The sequence below is a fragment of the Bison bison genome, unplaced genomic scaffold (genome assembly GCF_000754665.1).
Source record: "Bison bison bison isolate TAMUID 2011002044 unplaced genomic scaffold, Bison_UMD1.0 scf7180017864355, whole genome shotgun sequence".
In the NCBI taxonomy this organism is placed as follows: Eukaryota; Metazoa; Chordata; class Mammalia; order Artiodactyla; family Bovidae; genus Bison; species Bison bison.
The window spans coordinates 1,141,435-1,161,914 of NW_011494927.1; the positions used below are offsets into that span (position 1 = coordinate 1,141,435).

Consider the following 20,480-nt stretch of genomic DNA (forward strand, 5'->3'; position numbering starts at 1 on the left):
GAGGAACTCAAAAGCCTCTTGATGAAAGTGAAAGTGGAGAGTGAAAAAGTTGGCTTAAAGCTCAATATTCAGAAAACGAAGATCATGACATCTGGTTCCACCACTTCATGGGAAATAGATAGGGAAACAGTGGAAACAGTGTCAGACTTTATTTTTCTGGGCTCTAAAATCACTGCAGATGGTGACTGCAGCCATGAAATTAAAAGACGCTTATTCCTTGGAAGGAAAGTTATGACCAACCTGGATAGCGTATTCAAAAGCAGAGACATTACTTTGCCAACAAAGGTCCATTGAGTCAAGGCTATGGTTTTACCTGTGGTCATGTATGGATGTGAGAGTTGGACTGTGAAGAAGGCTGAGCGCCAAAGAATTGATGTTTTTGAACAGTGGTGTTGGAGAAGACTCTTGAGAGTCCCTTGGACTGCAAGGAGATCCAACCAGTCCATTCTGAAGATCAGCCCTGGGATTTCTTTGGAAGGAATGATGCTAAAGCTGAAACTCCAGTACTTTGGCCACCTCATGGGAAGAGTTGACTCATTGGAAAAGACTCTGATGCTGGGAGGGATTGGAGGCAGGAGGAGAAGGGGACGACAGAGGATGAGATGGCTGGATGGCCTTGCTGACTCGATGGACGTGAGTTTGAGTGAACTCCAGGAGTTGGTGATGGACAGGGAGGCCTGGTGTGCTGTGATTCATGGGGTCGCAAAGAGTTGGACATGACTGAGCGACTGATCTGATCTGATCTGATCTGAGCAACTATATGCAAATAAAATGGACAACTTGGAAGAAATGGATGGATTCTTAGAAAAGTATAACTTTCCAAAGCTGAACCAAGAAGAAATAGAAGATCTTAACAGACCCATCACAAGCACGGAAATCAAAATTGTAATCAGAAATCTTCCAACAAGCAACAGTCCAGGACCAGATGTCTTCACAGCTGAATTCTACCAAAAATTTAGAGAGGAGCCAACACCTATCCTACCAAAGCTCTTTCAGAAATGTGCAGAGGAATGTAAGCTTCTAAACTCATTCTATGAGGCCGCAATCACCCTAATACCAAAACCAGACAAAGATGCCACAAAAAAGAAAAGTACAGGCCAATATCACTGATGAACACATATGCAAAAATCCTTAACAAAATCCTAGCAAACAGAATCCAACAACATATTAAAAAGACCATACACCATGACCAAGTGGGCTTTATCCCAGGGATGCAAGGATTCTTTAATATCCACAAATCAATCAATGTGATATCCCACATTAACAAATTGAAAGATAAAAACCATATGATTATCTCAATAGAAGCAGAGAAAGCCTTTGACAAAATTCAACATCCATTTATGATAAAAACCTCCAGAAAGCAGGAATAGAAGGAACATACCTCAACATAATAAAAGCCATGTATGATAAACCCATATCCTCAATGGTGAAAAATTGAAAGCATTTCCCCTAAAGTCAGGAACACGATAAGGGTGTCCACTCTCACCACTATTATTCAAAATAGTTTTGGAAGTTTTGGCCACAGCAATCAGAGCAGACAAAGAAATAAAAGGAATCCAGATTGGAAAAGAAGAAGTAAACCTCTCACTGTTTGCAGATGACAAGATCCTCTACATAGAAAACCCTAAAGACTCCACCAGAAAATTACTAGAGCTAATCAATAAATATAGTAAAGCTGAAGGATATAAAATTAACACAGAGAAATCCTTTGCATTCCTATACACTAACAATGAGAAAATAGAAAGAGAAATTAAAGAAACAACTCCATTCATCATTGCAACAAAAAGAATAAAATACTTAGGAATATATCTACCTAAAGAAACAAACAAAAAAATACCTATATATTGAAAACTGTAAAACATTGAAAAAAAATAAAAAATGACAGTAATAGATTGAGAAATATAACATGTTCATGGATAGGAAGAATCAATATAGTGAAAATGAGTATACTGCCCAAGGCAATCTATAGTTTCAATGCAATCCCTGTCAAGCTACCAAAGCTATTTTTTTTTTAGAGAACTAGAACAAATAATTTCACAATTTGTATGGAAGTCCAAAATCCTCGAATAGCCAAAGCAATCTTTTGAAAGAAGAATGGAACTGGAGGAATCAACCTGCCTGACTTCAGACTATACTACAAAGCTACAGTCATCAAGATAATATGGTACTGGCACAAAGACAGAAATATAGATCAATGGAATGAAATATAAAGCCCAGAGATAAATCTACGCACCTATGGACACCTTATCTTTGACAAAGGAAGCAATAATATACAATGGAGAAAAGACAATCTCTTTAACAAGTGGTGCTGGGAAAACTGGTCAACCACTTGTAAAAGAATGAAACTAGAACACTTTCTTAGACCATACACAAAAATAAACTCAAAATGGATTAAAGATCTAAATGTAAGATCAGAAACCATAAAACTCCTAGAAGAGAACATAGGCAAAACACTCTCTGACATAAATCACAGCAAGATCCTCTATCACCTACTTCTCAGAGTAGTGGAAATAAAAGCAAAAATAAACAAATGGGACCCACTTAAACTTAAAAGGTTTTGTACAAAGAAGGAAACTATAAGCAAGGTGAAAAGACAGCCTTCAGAATGAGAGAAAATAATAGCAAATGAAGCAACGGACAAAGAATTAATCTCAAAAGTATACAAGCAGCTCCTGCAGCTCAATACCAGAAAAATAAATGACCCAATCAAAAAATGGGTCAAAGAACTAAACAGACATTTCTCCAAAGAAGGCATACAGATTACTAACAAAAACAAATGAATGAAAAGACGCTCAACACCACTCATTATCAGAGAAATACAGATCAAAATCACAATGAGATACCATCTCATGCCAGTCAGAATGGCTGCTATAAAAAAGTATATACACAATAAATGCTGGAGAGAGTGTGGAGAAAAGGGAACCCTCTTACACTGTTGGTGGTAATGGAAACTAGTATAGCCACCATGGAGAACAGAGAGCTGCTGCTGCTGTGTTGCTTCAGTCGTGTCCGACTTTGTGCAACCCCATAGACAGCAGCTCACCAGGCTCCTCCGTCTCTGGGATTCTCCAGGCAAGAATATGGAGTGGGTTGCCATTTCCTTCTCCAACTCATGCATGCATGCTAAGTCGCTTCAGTCGTGTCTGACTCTATGCGACCCTATGGACAGCAGCCCACCAGGCTCCTCTGTCCACAGGATTCTTTAGGCAAGAATACTGCAGTGGGTTGCCATTTCCTTCTCCAATGGAGAACAGAGAGGAGATTCCTTATAAACCTGGAAATAAAACTGACATATGACCCAGCAATCCCACTGCTGGGCATACGCACTGAGGAAATCAGAATTGAAAGAGACACATGTACCCCAATGTTCATCACAGCACTGTTTAAAATAGCCATGACATGGAAGCAACCTAGATGTCCATCAGCAGATGAATGGATAAGACAACTCTGGTACATATACACAATGGAATATCACTCAGCTATTAAAAAGAATGCATTTCAATCAGTTCTAATGAGGTGGATGAAACTGGAGCCTATTATATAGAGTGAAGTAAGTCAGAAAGAAAAACAGCAATACAGTATATTAATGCAAATACATGGAATTTAGAAAGATGGTAATGATGACCCTATACACGAGACAGCAAAAGAGACACAGACGTAAAGAACAGACTTTTGAACTCTGTGGCAGAAGGCGAGTTGGGCTGATTTGAGAGATTAGCATTGAAACATGTATATTATCATATGTGAAATAGATCGCCAGTCCAGGTTTAATGCATGAGACAGGGAACTCAGGGCTGGTGCACTGGGATGACCCTGAGGGATGGGGAGGGCAGGGAGGTGGGAGGGGCTTCAGGATGAGGAACACAAGTACACACATGGCTGATTCATGTCAATGTATGGCAAAAACCACTACAATGTTGTAAAATAATTAGCCTCCAATTAAAATAAATAAATTAATTAAAAATTTATGATTGGGGATTTATTACCCATGTCTCAGAAAGTGAAAACATTCACCATTTTTGTAAATATCATAATTTCATGGATATAAGTAAATAGACCAAAGGGAGAGGAAGAAGATTGATAAGGCATGAGAAAAATTATTAGGGATTTTTGCTAGTAATTAAGTTCAAAATTTAAAGTCAACGGATATGTGTAGAAATCAAATAATATATGAAAAGGTTTCCTATTTATAGTGGGCACTTCTTTTGATATAAAAATAATTCACTTATTTCAAGCTACATTGCTGTTGTTCAGTCGCTCAGTCATGTTCGACTCTGTTGACCCCATGGACTGCTACACTCTAGGCTTCCCTGTCCTTCCCCATCTCCTGGAGCTTGCTCAAACTCAAGCTCGTTGAGTAGGTGATGCCATCCAACAATTTTGTCCTCTGTCATCCCCTTCTCCTCCTGCCTTCAATATTTCCCAGCATTAGTGTCTTTTCTAATGAGTTGGAAACATGCTCTTTGAACAGATGGCCAAAGTATTGGAGTTTCAGTTTCAGCATCAGTCCTTCTAATGAATATTCAGGACTGATTTCCTTTTGGATTGACTCCTTTAGGTTTGATATGCTTGAAGTCCATAATTCAAAACCATCAATTTTTCGGTGCTCAGCATTCTTTAAGGTCCAGTTCTCACATACATACATGATTACTGAAAAAAATACATAGCTTTGACTATATGGACCTTTGTTGTAAAAGTAATGTCTCTGCTTTTAAATACACTCTCTAGGTTTGTCATAGCTTGTTTTCCAAGGAGCAAATGTATTTTAATTTCATGGCTGCCATCACCATCTGCAGTGATTTTGGAGCCCAAGAAAAGAAAGTCCGTCACTGTTTCCATTGTTTCCCCATCTATTTGCCATAAAGTAATGGGACTGGGTGCCATGATCTTCATTTTTTGAATGCTGAGTTTTAAGTTAGCTTTTTCACTCTCCTATTTCACTTTCATCAAGAGGATCTTTAATTCCTCTTTCTGCCATAAGGGTGGTGTCATCTGCATATCTGAGGTTATTTATATTTCTCTAAGCTACCTTGATTCCAGCTTGTGCTTCATCCAGCCTGGCATTTCACATGATGTACTCTGCATATAAGTTAAATAAACAGGGTGATAATATATAGCCTTGATGTACTCCTTTCCCAATTTGGAATAAACCTGCTGTTCCATTTCTGTTTCTAACTGTTGCTGCTTGACCTACATACAGGTTTCTCAGGAGGCAGGTAAGGTGGTCTGGTATTCCTATCTCTTTAATAATTTCCCACAGTTTGTTGTGATCCACACAGTCAAAGGCTTTGGGGTAGTCAGTAAAGCAGGAGTAGATGTTTTTCTGGAAGTTTTTGCTTTTCCTATGATCCAACAGATGCTAGCAATTTGATCTCTGGCTCCTCTGCCTTTTCTAAATCTAGCTTGAACATTTGGAATTTCTTGGTTCATGTACTGTTGAAGCCTGACTCAGATAATTTTGAGCATTTGTTTGCTAGCATGTGAAATGAGTGCAATTGTGCTGTAGTTTGAACATTCTTTGGCATTGCCTTTCTTTGGGACTGTAATGAAAACCACCTATTCCAGTTCTGTGGTCACTGCTGAGTTTTCCAAATGTGCTGGCATATTGAGTGCAGCACTTTCACAGCATCATCTTTTAGGATTTGAAATAGCTCAGCTGGAATTCCATCCCCTCCACTAGCTTTGTTCATAGTGATGTTTCCTAAGGCCCACCTGACTTTACACTCCACGATGTCTGACTCTTCATGAGTGATCACATCATCGTGGTTATCTGGGTCATTAAGGTCATTTTTTCGTATAGTTCTTTGGTGTATTCTTGCCACCTCTTCCTAATATCTTCTGCTTCTGTTAGGTCCATACTATTTCTGTCCAGTATTGTGCCCATCTTTGCATGAAATGTTCCCTTGGTATCTCTAATTTTCTTGAAGAGATCTCTAGTCTTTTCCATTCTATTGTTTTCCTCTATTTCTCTGCACCATTCTCTTAGGAAGACTTTCTCATCTTTCCTTGTTAGTCTTTGGAAATCTACATTCAGATGGGTATGTCTTTCCTTTTCTCCTTTGCCTTTCACTTCTCTTGTTTCTGCAGCTACTTGTAAGGCTTCCTCAGACAGCCATTTTGCCTTTTTGCATTTCTTTTTCTTGCGGATGTTTTTGATCACCACCTCCTGTACAATGTTGTTTACCTCTGTCCGTAGTTTTTCAGGCACTCTATCAGATCTAATCCCTTGAATCTACTTGTCACTTGCACTGTATACCAGAAGGGCCTAATAGTTTCCCCTACTTTCTTCAATTTAAGTGTGAATTTGGCAATAAGGAGTTATAGTAAGCACCTATATTATATAATATAATGACTATATAATATAATCATATTAAGCTATGCCATAAAACAATTGATAAAGAAACTAGGTAAGATGAATAATGAGTAGTGTTAGTGTCTAAAATTGTATACTAAGTAAAAATTGAAACTATCATTAATTAATCACAAATTCAACAAATACCCCCAAACTATTTTTAGCTTTATGCTTCTTTTCATAATTTTTTTTTTTGGCCAATGAGTAAACCAAATTTCTGTGGGATTCAGAGAGATAATAATGCAATTTTTTATTGGACTATGACACTAACAATACAATAAACCTAACTTGGTGGTTTTTATTAAAATATATTTCTATTTTTATAGAATTTTAAATATATTTTTAATATTTTTATGTATTTCTCTATATATAAAATATATAAAATCTCTCTATTTTATAATTCTTACAGCCCAGTGAGTGATACTTATTCAGTATACTTATTCATTTTACTTATTTAATAAGTGATACTTATTCATTTTTCCCCCTATTGTGTATTTAAGAGTGGAAAAATCAATATATATTTAAAACTCATTTTCAAATACTTGTTTTGAAATTCATGTTTTGAGATATTTGAATGAATATATGGCTAAGTGCTATTTTAACTATCAGACATTTATGAGAACTAATTATTTCATAGCATAAAAATAATTTGGAAAACATATACAAAAGATAAAGTGCTTCTCAAAACAGTTGTATATTAATGTATTTTGAAAATAAATTGTGAGCTATTTCCATCATGTTTTTGAAAGTTGGTACAAATTAAAATGTCACAGAAGTAATTATTGAGGGCTGCCACCAAAATATGAAGTGTGCCCTTCTAGAAATTTAGTAACACATTCTCTTATCCTCATTTAATAACACATTCTCTTATCCTCATTTAATAACACATTCTCTTATCCTCATTGTATTAATTTCTCCACCCAAGAAAGGGCTAACTTGTCAAAGCCTTTTTTTTTTTTTTTTTTGAAGGGAAAAAAAGATGGCAGAGAAGGAGGACTTTGAGCTCACTTACTCCCACAAACACATCAAAAATATATCTGCATGTGAAGCAACTCTAGCTGTAAAGAAATTGGAAACTGGCAGCCAGCTCTTCCACAAGCAAGACTGTAAGAAAGACCCACACAAAGATAGGTAAGAAAGGAGGCAAAGAAATCAGAGTTTGAACTACATATTGAACACCTCATTCCTGGGGTCTCACATTGAGAAGACACATCACTTTAGCTGGTTTGAAGACGGGGCTGTAAGAAACTGAGATTTTACTTTGAAGAATGCACACACATCCACTTGTTTTTGGGAAAATGGGAAGGAAGCAGATTGAAAACTCTCTGGGATTCTGGCTAGTTTTTTTATGACCATCCTAGAGCTTTAATACAGATTTAATGCAATTCCTACCAAAATACAGTGATATTTTTCGCAGAACTAGAGCAAATAATCCCAAAATGTATATGGAACCAAAAAAGATCCTGAATAGCTGAAACAATCTTGAGAAAAAAGAATAAAACAGGAGGTAATCACACTCCCTGACATTATTATACTAAACAGCTACAGTCATCAAAACAGTATGGTACTGGCACCAAAAAGACAAACAGATCAATGGAACAGACTAAAGACCCCAGAAACAAACCCATGTACCTATGGTCAATTAAGCTACAATAAAGAGACAAGAATACATAATGGAGAAAGGACAGTCTTTTTACCAAGTCGTGCTGGGAAAATTGGACAGTTATATGTAAAAGAATGAAATTAGAACATTTTGTCAGACCTTATACACAAATAAAGTGTTAAAGACTGGAAAGTATTAAAGGCTGGAAACCATAAAACTCTTAGAAGAAAATGTTCAGAACACCATCTTTGACATAAATCATAGCAATATAGTTTGGACCATTCTTTTCAGACAAAGGAAACAAACAAAAGTAAACAAATGATACCTTATCAAACTTAAAAAGCTTTTTCATAATAAAGGAAACCATTGACAAGATAGAAAGACAACTTAATGAGAACAATTACTAACAAAGGATATGAGTGATAAAGGATTAATAGTCCAAATATTAAACAGCACATAGAATTTAAGATAAAAAAAATCTGATTAAAACATTGGCAGAAGGCCTGAATTAACATTGTTTCTTTTTTGATGGAGATGGCCAACAGTCACATGAAAAGATGCTCAACACCACTATGTTAGCGAAATGCAAATCAAAAACTATAATAACATAGTACCTCACAACTGTCAGAATGACCATTGTTGTCAAAAGCCCACAAATAACAAATGTAGGCAAGGATATGAAGAAAAGGGAACACTACTACATTGTTAGAGGGGATGTTAACTGGTGCTGCCACTATGGAAACAAATATGAAAGTTCCTTTAAAAAATAAAAAGATAGAACTACTATATTGTTTAGGAATCCCACTCCTGGGTATACATTCAAAAAAAAAAAAAAAACTAATTTAAAAGATATATACACCTCAAAGTTCATAGTTGCATTATTTACAATACCCAAGGTAAAGAAGTAATCTAAGTGGATAAATGGATAAAAATGGATAATGGAAAATGGATAATGGATAAAGAAGATGTGGTATATCATGAAATATTACTCAATCATAAAGAAACAGAAAATTGCCATGGATAGAACTGGATGGTATTTTACTTAGTGAAATAAATCAGACAAAGAAAGACAAATACTGTTTATAATCACTTATATGTTGAATTTAAGAAATAAATTAAAGAAATTGACATAACAAAACAGAAACAGACTCACAAACATAGAGAAATAACTAATGGTTACCAACAGGAAGAGAAAATAGGTGAGCGACAAGATAGGAGTAGGGGATTAAATGGTACAATTTACTATGCATAGAGTAAGTAAGATTCAAAGATATGTTGTACAGTGCAGGGTATATAGCTGATATTTTATAATAACTCTAAATGGAATATAATCTATGAAAATATTGACTTTATGTTGTATACTTTAAAATCATTTATATTTTAATAGAAAAAACTCAGAGACATTTTTTTGATCAAGATTATTTATCATTTTACTTTGTAAAAAAATGCTTTGATTCTCTGAAACTTTTTTCTATTATTTTATTAAATAAGATGTTGAAACAGAGTTATTGAAGTGCATGTACAAATTCCTGACAAAGCTTGGTTTAGCTTTTGTTTTTAGATGAATCAGAAATGAAATCAAGAAACATTAAAAGTGATTTTGCTTAGAGCCACAGGAATTAAAATATAGACAGTGAAAAAATGTTCAGGGTAGGAAGAGCTTTTCTTGAGGAGAAATCTTATAGGACAATTAAGAACATATAATGTATTCTTACACTAGAGTGGACTTTGTTACAAATTATGAGATTTATATTTGAGTGATATTTTAGAGACAAAGATTTGTTAAAGTCTCATTATTACTGTGCATTCATGGTAAACAAAACTCTTAGAATTCTGGAATAATTAAAATAGAGTTGATAATGGTAAACACTCAACTTTTCTAAGTTTTGGGTGTCTGATGTACAGCTTGGTGATTATAGTTAACAACACTGTATCATATACTCAGAAGTTGCTAAAAAAAATAGATCTTAAGTGTTCCCACTCTTAAGAAAAAAAAAAAAGTACAGTTTGTGTAGTCATCAAAGGTACGCAAGAAGAAAAAGTCATTATGTGAAGTGCTGGAGGAGGAAATGGCAATCCACTCCAGTATTCTTGCCTGGAAAATCCTATGGACAGAGGAGCCTGGTGGGCTGCAGTCCACGGAGTCACAGAGTCAGACACGACTGAGTGACAGGTTACAGCACACGATGGAGGTGCTAGCTAACCCTACTGTGGTAACCATTTCACAGTATACTTGTATATCTAAGTATAATGTATTTCTCTTGTATGTTAATCATATCTCAATAAACCTGGAAAAATTAATTTCTTTGAAACTGTGACAAAAATAAGATGCCTGGTTTCCTTAGCAAGAGTTTATTTAATTTTATTTATTCAACAATTATCCATACCCCTGGGTGTGCTGATTTTCTTCTTAGAAACCTGCTAAACCTCTGAAATGGGTCAGTGTGTTCTAGGCACTCACTTGCCTTCTCCAGAGGTGGTCTTTCATAGCACAAGTCTTTTAGCAAATAGAGGGTTTGAGCCTTACTCACCAACTGACAGGAAGTTGGTAATCCCTGAAGTTCTTACAATTGACTGTCCTGTAGGATTTGTGAAGAGTTATTTACAAAGTTTCAGTTATTCATGTCAAACAACTCAAACTCTCAGCATAGGAGTGGAGTGGGAGAAGGAAGAAATGGGAGTTTGAGCTGAAGTGACTAGGTCTTGCTCAAGAGAGAAGGTAACCTTCTTTCCTGGATTCCATAAATGCACACTAAAAGTTTCATATACTTTATGTAATTACAACCTTAATGATTTCTTGGACTCCCTGAGGAATAAACCTGAGTGATATACAGGTTACAATTAACATTTTCTAATAGAATAATAGCAATTCATCAATCAACTGTTGTTTTTTCACCCCTTCTTCTATAAAGGACTTCCCTGGTAGCTCAGACGGTAAAGCGTCTGCCTACAGTGAGGGAGACCCGGGTTCGATCCCTGGGTCTGGAAGATTCCCTGGAGAAGGAAATAGCAACTCACTCCAGTACTCTTGTCTGGAAAATCCCATGGATGGAGGAGCGTAGTAGGCTACAGTCCGTGGGGTCACAAAGAGTCGGACACGACTGAGCGACATCACTTTAACTTTCTTCTATAAAAGGGCAACGGGTGGAGAATACTGTCATTTTTTTTCTTACAGTATAGTCTGGCTTCAAAGAACTTTACAAGAAATTCTACATGCTTTTTTGCTTTTGACTTTTACAAATGCTAATTACTGTTGAATAAAGAAACTTATGGCATCTAGTTTAGTGTCCCTGGATATTAAGGAGAAATCTCTGAAATATGTCTTGGTTTTGATTTGTAGAGTTGAGTACTTAAATTGTTCTTATAAATAAACTTTCAAATTGGTAAGTTATTACTATGAATCAAATCATAGTAATCAAATCAAATCAGGTTATGCAAATGAACTGTATGTAACTAACAAATGAAACATGCTACAATATTGTTCAGCAAGCATAAGATATTGTAGGTAAATATGAGCAAACATTTATAAAACCACTAGATGGCATTCATTCACTGCAGTTTTGGCCAAATACAGCCTTTAAAGTTTTATCAGGACATGCAGGATTAGGAGCAAGTATTATCCCTTATTTGATGATATTTTTCTATCGATTAATGCAATGACAGAGTTCAATTTTACCTTTTCCTATATGCTTTAAATCAAGTCAACAAGCACTGAAAGTCTTCATTAAAGGATTCTTCCTTGGGAGAAGATTTGAAAATCATCTTCACTGTAGTGGCAATGTATTTACTTAAAACATTTAGAAGAAAATAATCACAGTATGTCACTTAATTTTGTTTTATTTCATTGCTTTATTAATTCATTTGGATATTTCTCACATAGCTAGTTCTCTAAAGGTTATAAAAAGTACAGAGTCACATTTTGTAATATTCTAATAATCTTTAGAATTAGTGTTTATGAAAATAGGAGGTCAACAGCTCTTGAGTCTCAAAAAGTCCTTTCTATTGTACAGCTTAAAAATGTATGAGAAATAGTGCTTCTAAGTACATTGAGAACAAAAATGGTCTTTGGTGTTAAAAAATTATGATTTAGTCTTGCTTGTGTGTGTGCTCAGTCGCTAAGTTGTGTCCAACTCTTTGTGACCCCATGGACTGTAGCCAGCCAGGCTCCTCTGTCCGTGGAATTCTTTTGGCAAGAATACTGGAGTGGGTTGCCATTTAATCCTCCAGGAGATCTTCTCCCCCTACCTCCGCCCCCACCCACCAGGGATTGATTCCTCATCTCTTGTGTCCCTTGCATTGACAGGTGGGTTCTTTACCACTGAGCTACCTGGAAAGCCCCATGACTTAATATTAGAAATAAATAGATCATGGAGCAAAAACTCCCAGACTCCACACTTTGACTAAATGGGTGAGACAACATATTTATCCATCAATAAAGGTCAACCATATTTGTAGAAGATCTAGGTTAATAATAACAACATAAAATCCAGCACTTACCTGTTCTAATATGTTTTGAAGCCTCTCTATTTCACAGTCTATTACAAATTTCTTCTCTTGTCTTCTATCAAGTTCTTCTAAAAGTTGCCTGTAGTTGACATCACTAAAATTTTCCACACATATAGCGCTGACGTGCCAACCATTTTGTCCTGCTTTTTCCATAATAGCTTGAAGTATCGAGTATCCTAGTGGGGAAAAAATTCAGAGTGGTTACTAAAAACATGTCCTTAAATAACTTATGCAGGCACGGATTCTACATCAATATTTTTATATTAAAAAATGAATTCTTAGAAATTTAAAAATATGAATGGTTATTTCTGAATCATTCAATTTTCCTTACTTTGCATGTGTGTATGCTAAGTTGCTTCAGTCACATTCAACTCTTTGCAACTCTATGTACTGTAGCCCACAAGGCTCTTCTATACATGGGATTCTCCAGGCAAGAATACTGGAGTGGGTTGCCATGCCCTTCTCCAGGGGATCTTCCTGACCCATGAACTGAACCCTCATCTCCTGTGGCTCCTGCATTGCAGGCAGAGTCTTTTATCTCTGAGCTGCCAAGGAAGCCTCTTTAATTTCTTTACTCAAGACAAAATCATGCCTTAAAAATATTGCCTGAAATGAAGTAACAACATCATACCTTGAGTAAGCACTCTCAAAATCTCTCTACTGAATAAATTCCTTAAAAATATTGCTTGAATGAAGTATCAAATCATACCTTGAAAAGGTTCTCAAAATTCTTCTACCAAAGACATTGCTTTGGAGACATTTTTGATGAGATAAACCTAAAACAAAATCTAGTACCCTCTGTAGTCAAGAACAATTTCCAAAATCTTTGCTAATTTTACTCACTCAACAGAATTAATTTTGAACATCTGTATTGACTCTCCTCTTAAACAAGTAATAACATTTTGGGGTTCAACTGTGGAAGATAAGTTATGAAATAAACATTACAACAGTATTTATTGAAGACCCATTATTATAAGTGGAGAAAGCATTATTTAACTCTTCCTGTCTTGGCAGGGGAATTAAGTGGATTGAGGGGGAATTGAATGAAAACCAGGTGAAGGAATGACCTCTCAAGCTCATAATCTAGTAGAGGAAAATAAATTCAAAAAAAAAAAAAAAAAGCAACTTAGTTTAAAACTGTAATGATTGCTGCACACAAGGGAAAGTTTTGGCCCAAGGGAAAGTTTGGTTAAATCTGCCTTGATGAGACAAGGGAAAATGCCCTGAGAAGAAACAATTTGAATTGGGTCTTGAAGGTTGAGAAGGTACCTCTAAGACTGCTAAAGAAAGAGTGTTTATTAGTGGGAGACAGCCTTCCAGGGGGTGGAATGGTCTTTAGTCTATTCTTGATCCAGATCTCTCTCCATATAGAGGAGAAGTATGGATCTTAATATCTTGGTAAAGGAAGAAGGGGAAGACTCATAAAACCAGGCTTTAGAATATTTCTTCATGTTAATGTTGCCTTGGAATCTTGCCTTTTCCAGCTCTCAGTTTTGAAGTGGAATGTGGGGGGAAAAAAAACAAAAACAAAAACAAAAAACAAAAAAACAAAAAAGGAAAAGAAACTTTGAATCTATTTGTAGCATTTGGCATAAGCCTTTTTGTTGGTGTTCAGTCACTCAGTGTTGTCTGGCTCTTTGGGACCACATGGACTGCAGCACACCAGGGTTCCCTGTCCATAAGAAACTCCAGAACCTTGCTCAAATTCATGTTCATCGAGTCAATAATGCCATCTACCCATATCATCCTCTGTTATTCCATTCTCCTCTGGCCTTAATCTTTCCCAGCATCAGGGTCTTTTCCAATGAGTCAGATCTTCACATAGGTGGCCAGGGTATTGGAGCTTCAGCTTCAGCATCAGTCCTTCCAATGATATTCAGGACTGATTTCCTTTAGAATGGACTGGTTGGATCTCCTTGCAGTCCAAGGGACTCTCAAGAGTCTTCTCCAACACCACAGTTCAAAAGCATCAAATATTCAATTCTCAGCCTTCTTTATGGTGCAACTCTCAAATCAGTTCAGGACTACTGGAAAAACCATAGCTTTGACGATACAGATCTTTGTTGGCAAAGTAATGTCTCTGCTTTTCAATATGCTCTCTAGGTGTGTCATACCTTTTCTTCTAAGGAGCAAGCCTCTTTTAATTTCATGGCTGCAGTCACCATATGCAATGATTTTTGAGCCCCCCAAAATAAAGTCTGCCATTGTTTCCATTGTTTCTCCATGAATTTGCCATGAAGTGATGGAACCAGATGCCATGTTCTTCACTTTTTGAATGTTGAGTTTTAAGTCATCTTTTCCACTCTCCTCTTCCACTTTCATCAAGAAACTCTTTAGATCCTCCTCACTTTCTACCATAAGGGTGGTGTCATCTGAATATCTGAGGTTATTGGTATTTCTCCCAGCAAACGTGATTCCATCTTGTGCTTCTACAATCCCAACATTTCACATGATGTCCTCTGCATATAAGTTAAATAAACAAGGTGACAATATACAGCCTTTACATACTCCTTTCCTAATTTGGAACCAGTCCTTTCTTCCATGTCTGGTTCTAACTGTTGCTTCTTGACCTGCATACTGGTTTTTCAGGAGGCAGGTAAGGTGGTACCTATGCTTCTTAAAGGTAAGCTTAAGCCTTTAAAAAGGTATAATTCTTATTTGAGCTCATTCTATGCCAGATATAGTTTCATATAATTTCTTCCTTCCATACTCCTTAAAAAACATCACTATGAAAAAGCTAGTGAAGGTGATGGAATCCAGCTGAGCTATTTCAAATCCTAAAAGATGATGCTGTGAAAGTGCTGCACTCAATATGTTAGCAAACTTGGAAAACTCATCAGTGGCCACAGGATTGGAAAATATCAGTTTTCATTTCAATCCCAAAGAAAGGCAATGCCGAAGAATGTTCAGACTACCAAACAATTGCACTCATCTCACACACTAGCAAAGTAATGCTCAAAGTTCTCCAAGAGAGGCTTCAACAGTATGTGGACCGAGAACTTCCAGATGTTCAAGATGGATTTAGAAAAGGCAGAGGAACCAGAGATCAAATTACCAAAATTCATTTGATCATATAAAAAGCAAGAGAATTCCAAAAAAGCATCTACATCTGCTTCATTGACTACGCTAAAGTCTTTGACTGTGTGGATCACACAAAAGAAGGAACATTCTTAAAGAGATGGGAATACCAGACCACCTTACCTGCCTCCTGAGAAACCTGTACGTAGGTCAAGAAGCAACAGTTCGAACTGGATGTGGGACAATAGACTGGTTTCAAGGGTGTATATTGTCACCTTGCTTATTTAACTTATATGCAAGTACATTTATACATAAGTACATTATGTGAAATGCCATGCTTGATGAGGTACAAGCTGGAATGAAGATTGCAGGAAGAAAAATCAATAATCTCAGATATGCAAATAACACCACCCTGATGGCAGAATGTGAAGAGGAACTAAAGAGCCTCTTGATCAAAGTGAAAGAGAAGAGTGATAAAGACGGCTTAAAACTCAACATTCAAAAAAGTGGCATCTGGTCCCATCATTTCATGGCAAATCGATGGGGAACCAATGGAAACAGTGACAGACTTTATTTTGGCCCCAAATCATTGCAGATGGTGGCTGTAGCTGTGAAGTTAAACGTTGCTTGTTCCCTAGAAGAAAAGCTACGACAAACCTAGATAGCATATGAAAAAGAAGAGGTAAAGTCCATATAGTAAAAGCTATGGGTTTTCTAGTGGTGATATGTATGTGAGAGTTGGATCATAGATAGAATTGATGCTTTTAAACTATGCTGTTGGAGAAGACTCTTGAGAGTCTTCTGCAAGGAAATCAAGCCAGTAAATCTTAAAGGAAATCAGTCCTGAATATTCATTGGAAGGACTGATGCTGAAGCTGAAGGCCCAATACTTTGGCCAACAGATGGTCCCCAGAAAACCTGACTCATTGGGAAAGACCCTGTGGCTGGGAAAGACTGAAGGCAGGAATAAGGGCAACAGAGGATGAAATGGTTGGATGGCATCACTGACTCGATGAACATGAGCTTGAAGGGGGCTCTGTGTGTTGGTGATGGACAGGGAAGCCTCGTGTGCTGCAGTCCATGAATTCAAAAAGAGTCAGACACTACTGAGTGACTGAACTGATCTTGCTCTCTGTAGTTAGATTGAAGAGCTGGGTGGATTAAAAGTGAAGACTTAAAATGAGTACAAAGCATTTTTTTGATAAGAGCACCTTTTCTCAGTTTTCTATTTTTATATGAGTCTCTCGGATTTAAGGATTTTGATTTTTAGGTATATTTTCTACAAGCCAGAGCTTCGAATATTACAGATGTTCAATTAATGTCAACACATGAAATTGATGATGAGATCATATTTGAAATATGAATTACCTGATACCCTGCCAAATGAAATACTGTGGCAGTGAGAATTTAGTTTTATCTAAATGAAAAAAAAAAACAAAAAACCCAAAGAGGAAGTTAGAAGGCATGTTGATTACTATATAATTATTCTAGTATATCTATTGCTCCATTTAGTCTTTCTTTTTGTAATGTATGCCTGTAATTATCTTTTCAAATCTTACCTAGATTCCCTCCTTCCTTGCCCCTATCAAGTATTCTTTCCCTTGTATCCTGCCTTATGCATATGTAACATGAAGATTTGTGTCCTGCCTTAATGAAATCAAACAGGACTTGAGGGATCTTCCTGGGTTCAAAAGTCCCTCAGAGTCCCCCATTTCTTATTTTTAGAGAAAAGTTTTAAGTCTTCTAGGCCTTCCCTGAGTTCCAAAGAGTGGGCTCATTTACAATTACTACAATTAGGAAAGTGAGGGAACACAAGTGAAGCAAACCCAAATGGTTTTGCAGGAAACAGAAATCTCAAAAGGTCTTAAAAGAAAAAAACAAAAAAAATCAGGAGCCATTGCGAACTGACATTCTTGACCAACACATAACTCTCTAAATAAGTAATAAAATGTCTCAACTATTGTTTTTGCTCTCTGTAGAATAAGAGTTGAAGACTTACTAATTTGCTCTGCAGGAACAATCATCAAAATCACACTGAGTCACAAGACAGTGGCAGTAAGTCTGCAATTGAGATCTGTGGGAAGCTAAAATTACAAAGCCCCCTTTCCTCCTCTTTACCCTTCTTGCTTCTAAAAACTTTGAGCCCTGGCCAGCCAGCATGATGGATCTGAGAACAGCCATCTCCTATCTTCTCTGGAGGGCAGTGCCCCAGATCAATAAACTTTTCTCTGCTGAAAGCTCTGATTTTTCGTTTTGTTTGGCCTCAGTATGCATCTAGCACACAAACTTGGTTTAGACATTAGTGTACATCTTCATTCCTCATTTATTCTGTTACTGGGATTTCCTCTCTGATATGGCTTCCCATCTTTGGCTGCAAAGAATATAATCAACCTGATTTTGGGATTGACCGTCTGGTGATGTCCATGTGTAGAATCTTGTCTTGTGTTATTGGAAGAGGGTGTTTACTATGAGCAGTGTGTTTTCTTGGCAAAACTCTATTAGACTTTGCCCTGCTTCATTCTGTACTCCAAGGCCAAAATTGCCTGTTACTCCAGGTATTTCTTGACTTCCTACCTTTGCATTCCAGTCCCCTATAGTGAAAAAGACATCTCTTTTGGGTGTTAGTTCTAGAAGGTCTTGTAGGTCTTCACAGAACCACTCAATTTCAGCTTCTTCAGCATTACTCGTCAGGGCATAAACTTGGATCACTGTGATATTAAATGGTTTGCCTTGGAAACAAACAGAGATCATTCTGCTGTTTTTGAGCTTGCATCCAAGTACTGAATTTCAGACTCTTTTGTTTATTATGATGGCTACTTCATTTATTCTAAGGGATTCTTGCCCATAGTAGTAGATATAATGGTCATCTGAGCTAAATTCACCCATTCAGTCCATTATAGTTCGCTGATTTCTAAAATGTCGATGTTCCATCTTGCCATCTCCTATTTGACCACTTCCAATTTGCCTTGATTCATGGACCTAATATTCCAGGTTTCTATGCAGCATTGTTCTTTACAGTATCGGACTTTACTTCCATCACCATTCACATCCACAACTGGGTGTTGTTTTTGCTTTGGCTTTGTCTCTTCATTCCTTCTGGAGTTATTTCTCCACTGATCTCCAGTAGCATATTGGGCACCTATGGACCTGGGGAGTTCATCTTTCAGTGTTCTATCTTTTTTCCTTTTCATGCTGTTCATAGGGTTCTTAAGGCAAGAATACTGAATTGGCTTGCCATTCTCTTTTCCAGTGGACCACGTTTTGTCAGAACTCTCCACCATGACCTGTCTGTCTTGGGTGGCCCTACATGGCATGGCTCATAGTTTCATTGAATTAGACAATGCTGTGGTCCATGTGATTAGATTGGTTAGTTTTCTGTGATTGTGGTTTTCAGTTTGTCTGCCCTCTGATGGAGAAAGATAAGAGGCTTATGGAAACTTTCTTATGGAAGAGACTGACTGAAGGGGAAACTGGGTCTTGTTCTGATGGGCGTGGCCACGCTCAGTAAAACTTTAATCCAATTTTCTGTTGAAAGTTGGGACTGTGTTCCCTCCCTGTTATTTACCTGAGGCCAAACTATGGTGGAGGTAATGAAGATAATGGCAACCTCCTTCAAAAGGTCCCATGCATGCACTGCTACACTCAGTGCCCCCAACCCTGCAGCAGGCCACCGACCTATGCCTCTGCTGGAGACTCCTGGACACTCATGGGCAAGCCTAGGTCGGTCTCTTGTGGGGTCACTGCTCCTTTCTCGTGAGTCCTTGTGTGCACAAGGTTCTGTTTGTGACCTCCAAGAGTCTATTTCTCCAGTCCTGTGTAAGTTCTGACAGCTCTATTGTGGGGTTAATGGGACCTGCTCCAAGAGGGCTTATGCCATACACAAGTCTGTTGAACCCAAAGCCCCTATCCCTGTGGCAGGTCACTTCTGACCCGTACCTCCACAGGAGACACTCAAACACAGTTTTGTTTCAGTCTCTGTAGGGTCTTTGGGTCCTGGTGTGCACAAGGTTTGTTTGAGCTCTCTGAGCATTTCTGGCGCCTATGGCACTTGATTCTAAATGTGATTTCGCCCCTCCTACAGTCTTGCTGGGGCTTCTACTATGACCCTGGACGTGGGGTAGCCACCACTCCAGCGCCCACCAATCTGAACTTACTGTGGCTCAGATCATGAAATACTTATTGCAAAATTCAGACTTAAATTGAAGAAAGTAGGGAAAACCACTAGATCATTCAGGTAGGACCTAAATTAAATCGCTTATGATTATACAGTGGAAGTGACAAATGATTTCAAGAGATTAGATCTGATAGAGTATCAGGAAGAATTTAACAGGTGGCTTCCTGTGTGCTGTTTTGGATCTATAAGGAATTCTCTGTTCCTTATTAATTCCTGAATACTCAGGAATTAAGAGGAGAGGCAAGGCTCTCCTGGGACTGAGGAATCCAGGCATTTCCTTCATTAGTGTTTCTATATGGTGATAAGTACCCTCTTCATTCTTGTGAATCATATGGTAAAAGTGATTGTTTACAACTCTCTTTCTCTAATATGGATCGCCTATGTTTTGTAAGTCTGGAATTTTAATCTTTACCTTTGCTGAGAATAACTACCTAGTAAGACAGTATAAGTTGGCTTAAAGTTCAACATTCAGAAAACGAAGTTCATGGCATCTGGTCCCATCACTTCATGGGAAACAGATGGGGAAACAGTGGAAACAGTGCAGACTTTATTTCTTGGGGCTCCAAAATCACTGCAGATGGTGATTGCAGCCATGAAATTAAAAGATGCTTACTCCTTGGAAGAAAAGTTATGACCAACCTAGATAGCATGTTGAAAAGCAGAGACATTACTTTGCCAACAAAGGTCCATCTAGTCAAGGCTATGGTTTTTCCAGTGGTCATGTATGGATGTAAGAGTTGGACTGTGAAGAAAGCTGAGCACCGAAGAATTGATGCTTTTGAACTGTGGTGTTGGAGAAGACTCTTGAGAGTCCCTTGGACTGCGGG

At 37.4% G+C, this 20,480-nt stretch overlaps 1 protein-coding gene across 3 annotated transcripts in view; it reads right to left on the bottom strand.

The window, feature by feature from the left end:
- Positions 1-20,480, bottom strand: part of GRIA4 (glutamate receptor, ionotropic, AMPA 4) — a 673,532-nt gene that overhangs the window by 170,234 nt on the left and 482,818 nt on the right. For all 3 annotated transcript variants that reach the window (XM_010855154.1, XM_010855155.1, XM_010855156.1), the window contains exon 4: positions 12,453-12,637. In XM_010855154.1, coding sequence (XP_010853456.1) covers positions 12,453-12,637 — 185 coding nt within the window. The remainder of the gene's footprint in view (positions 1-12,452; positions 12,638-20,480) is intronic.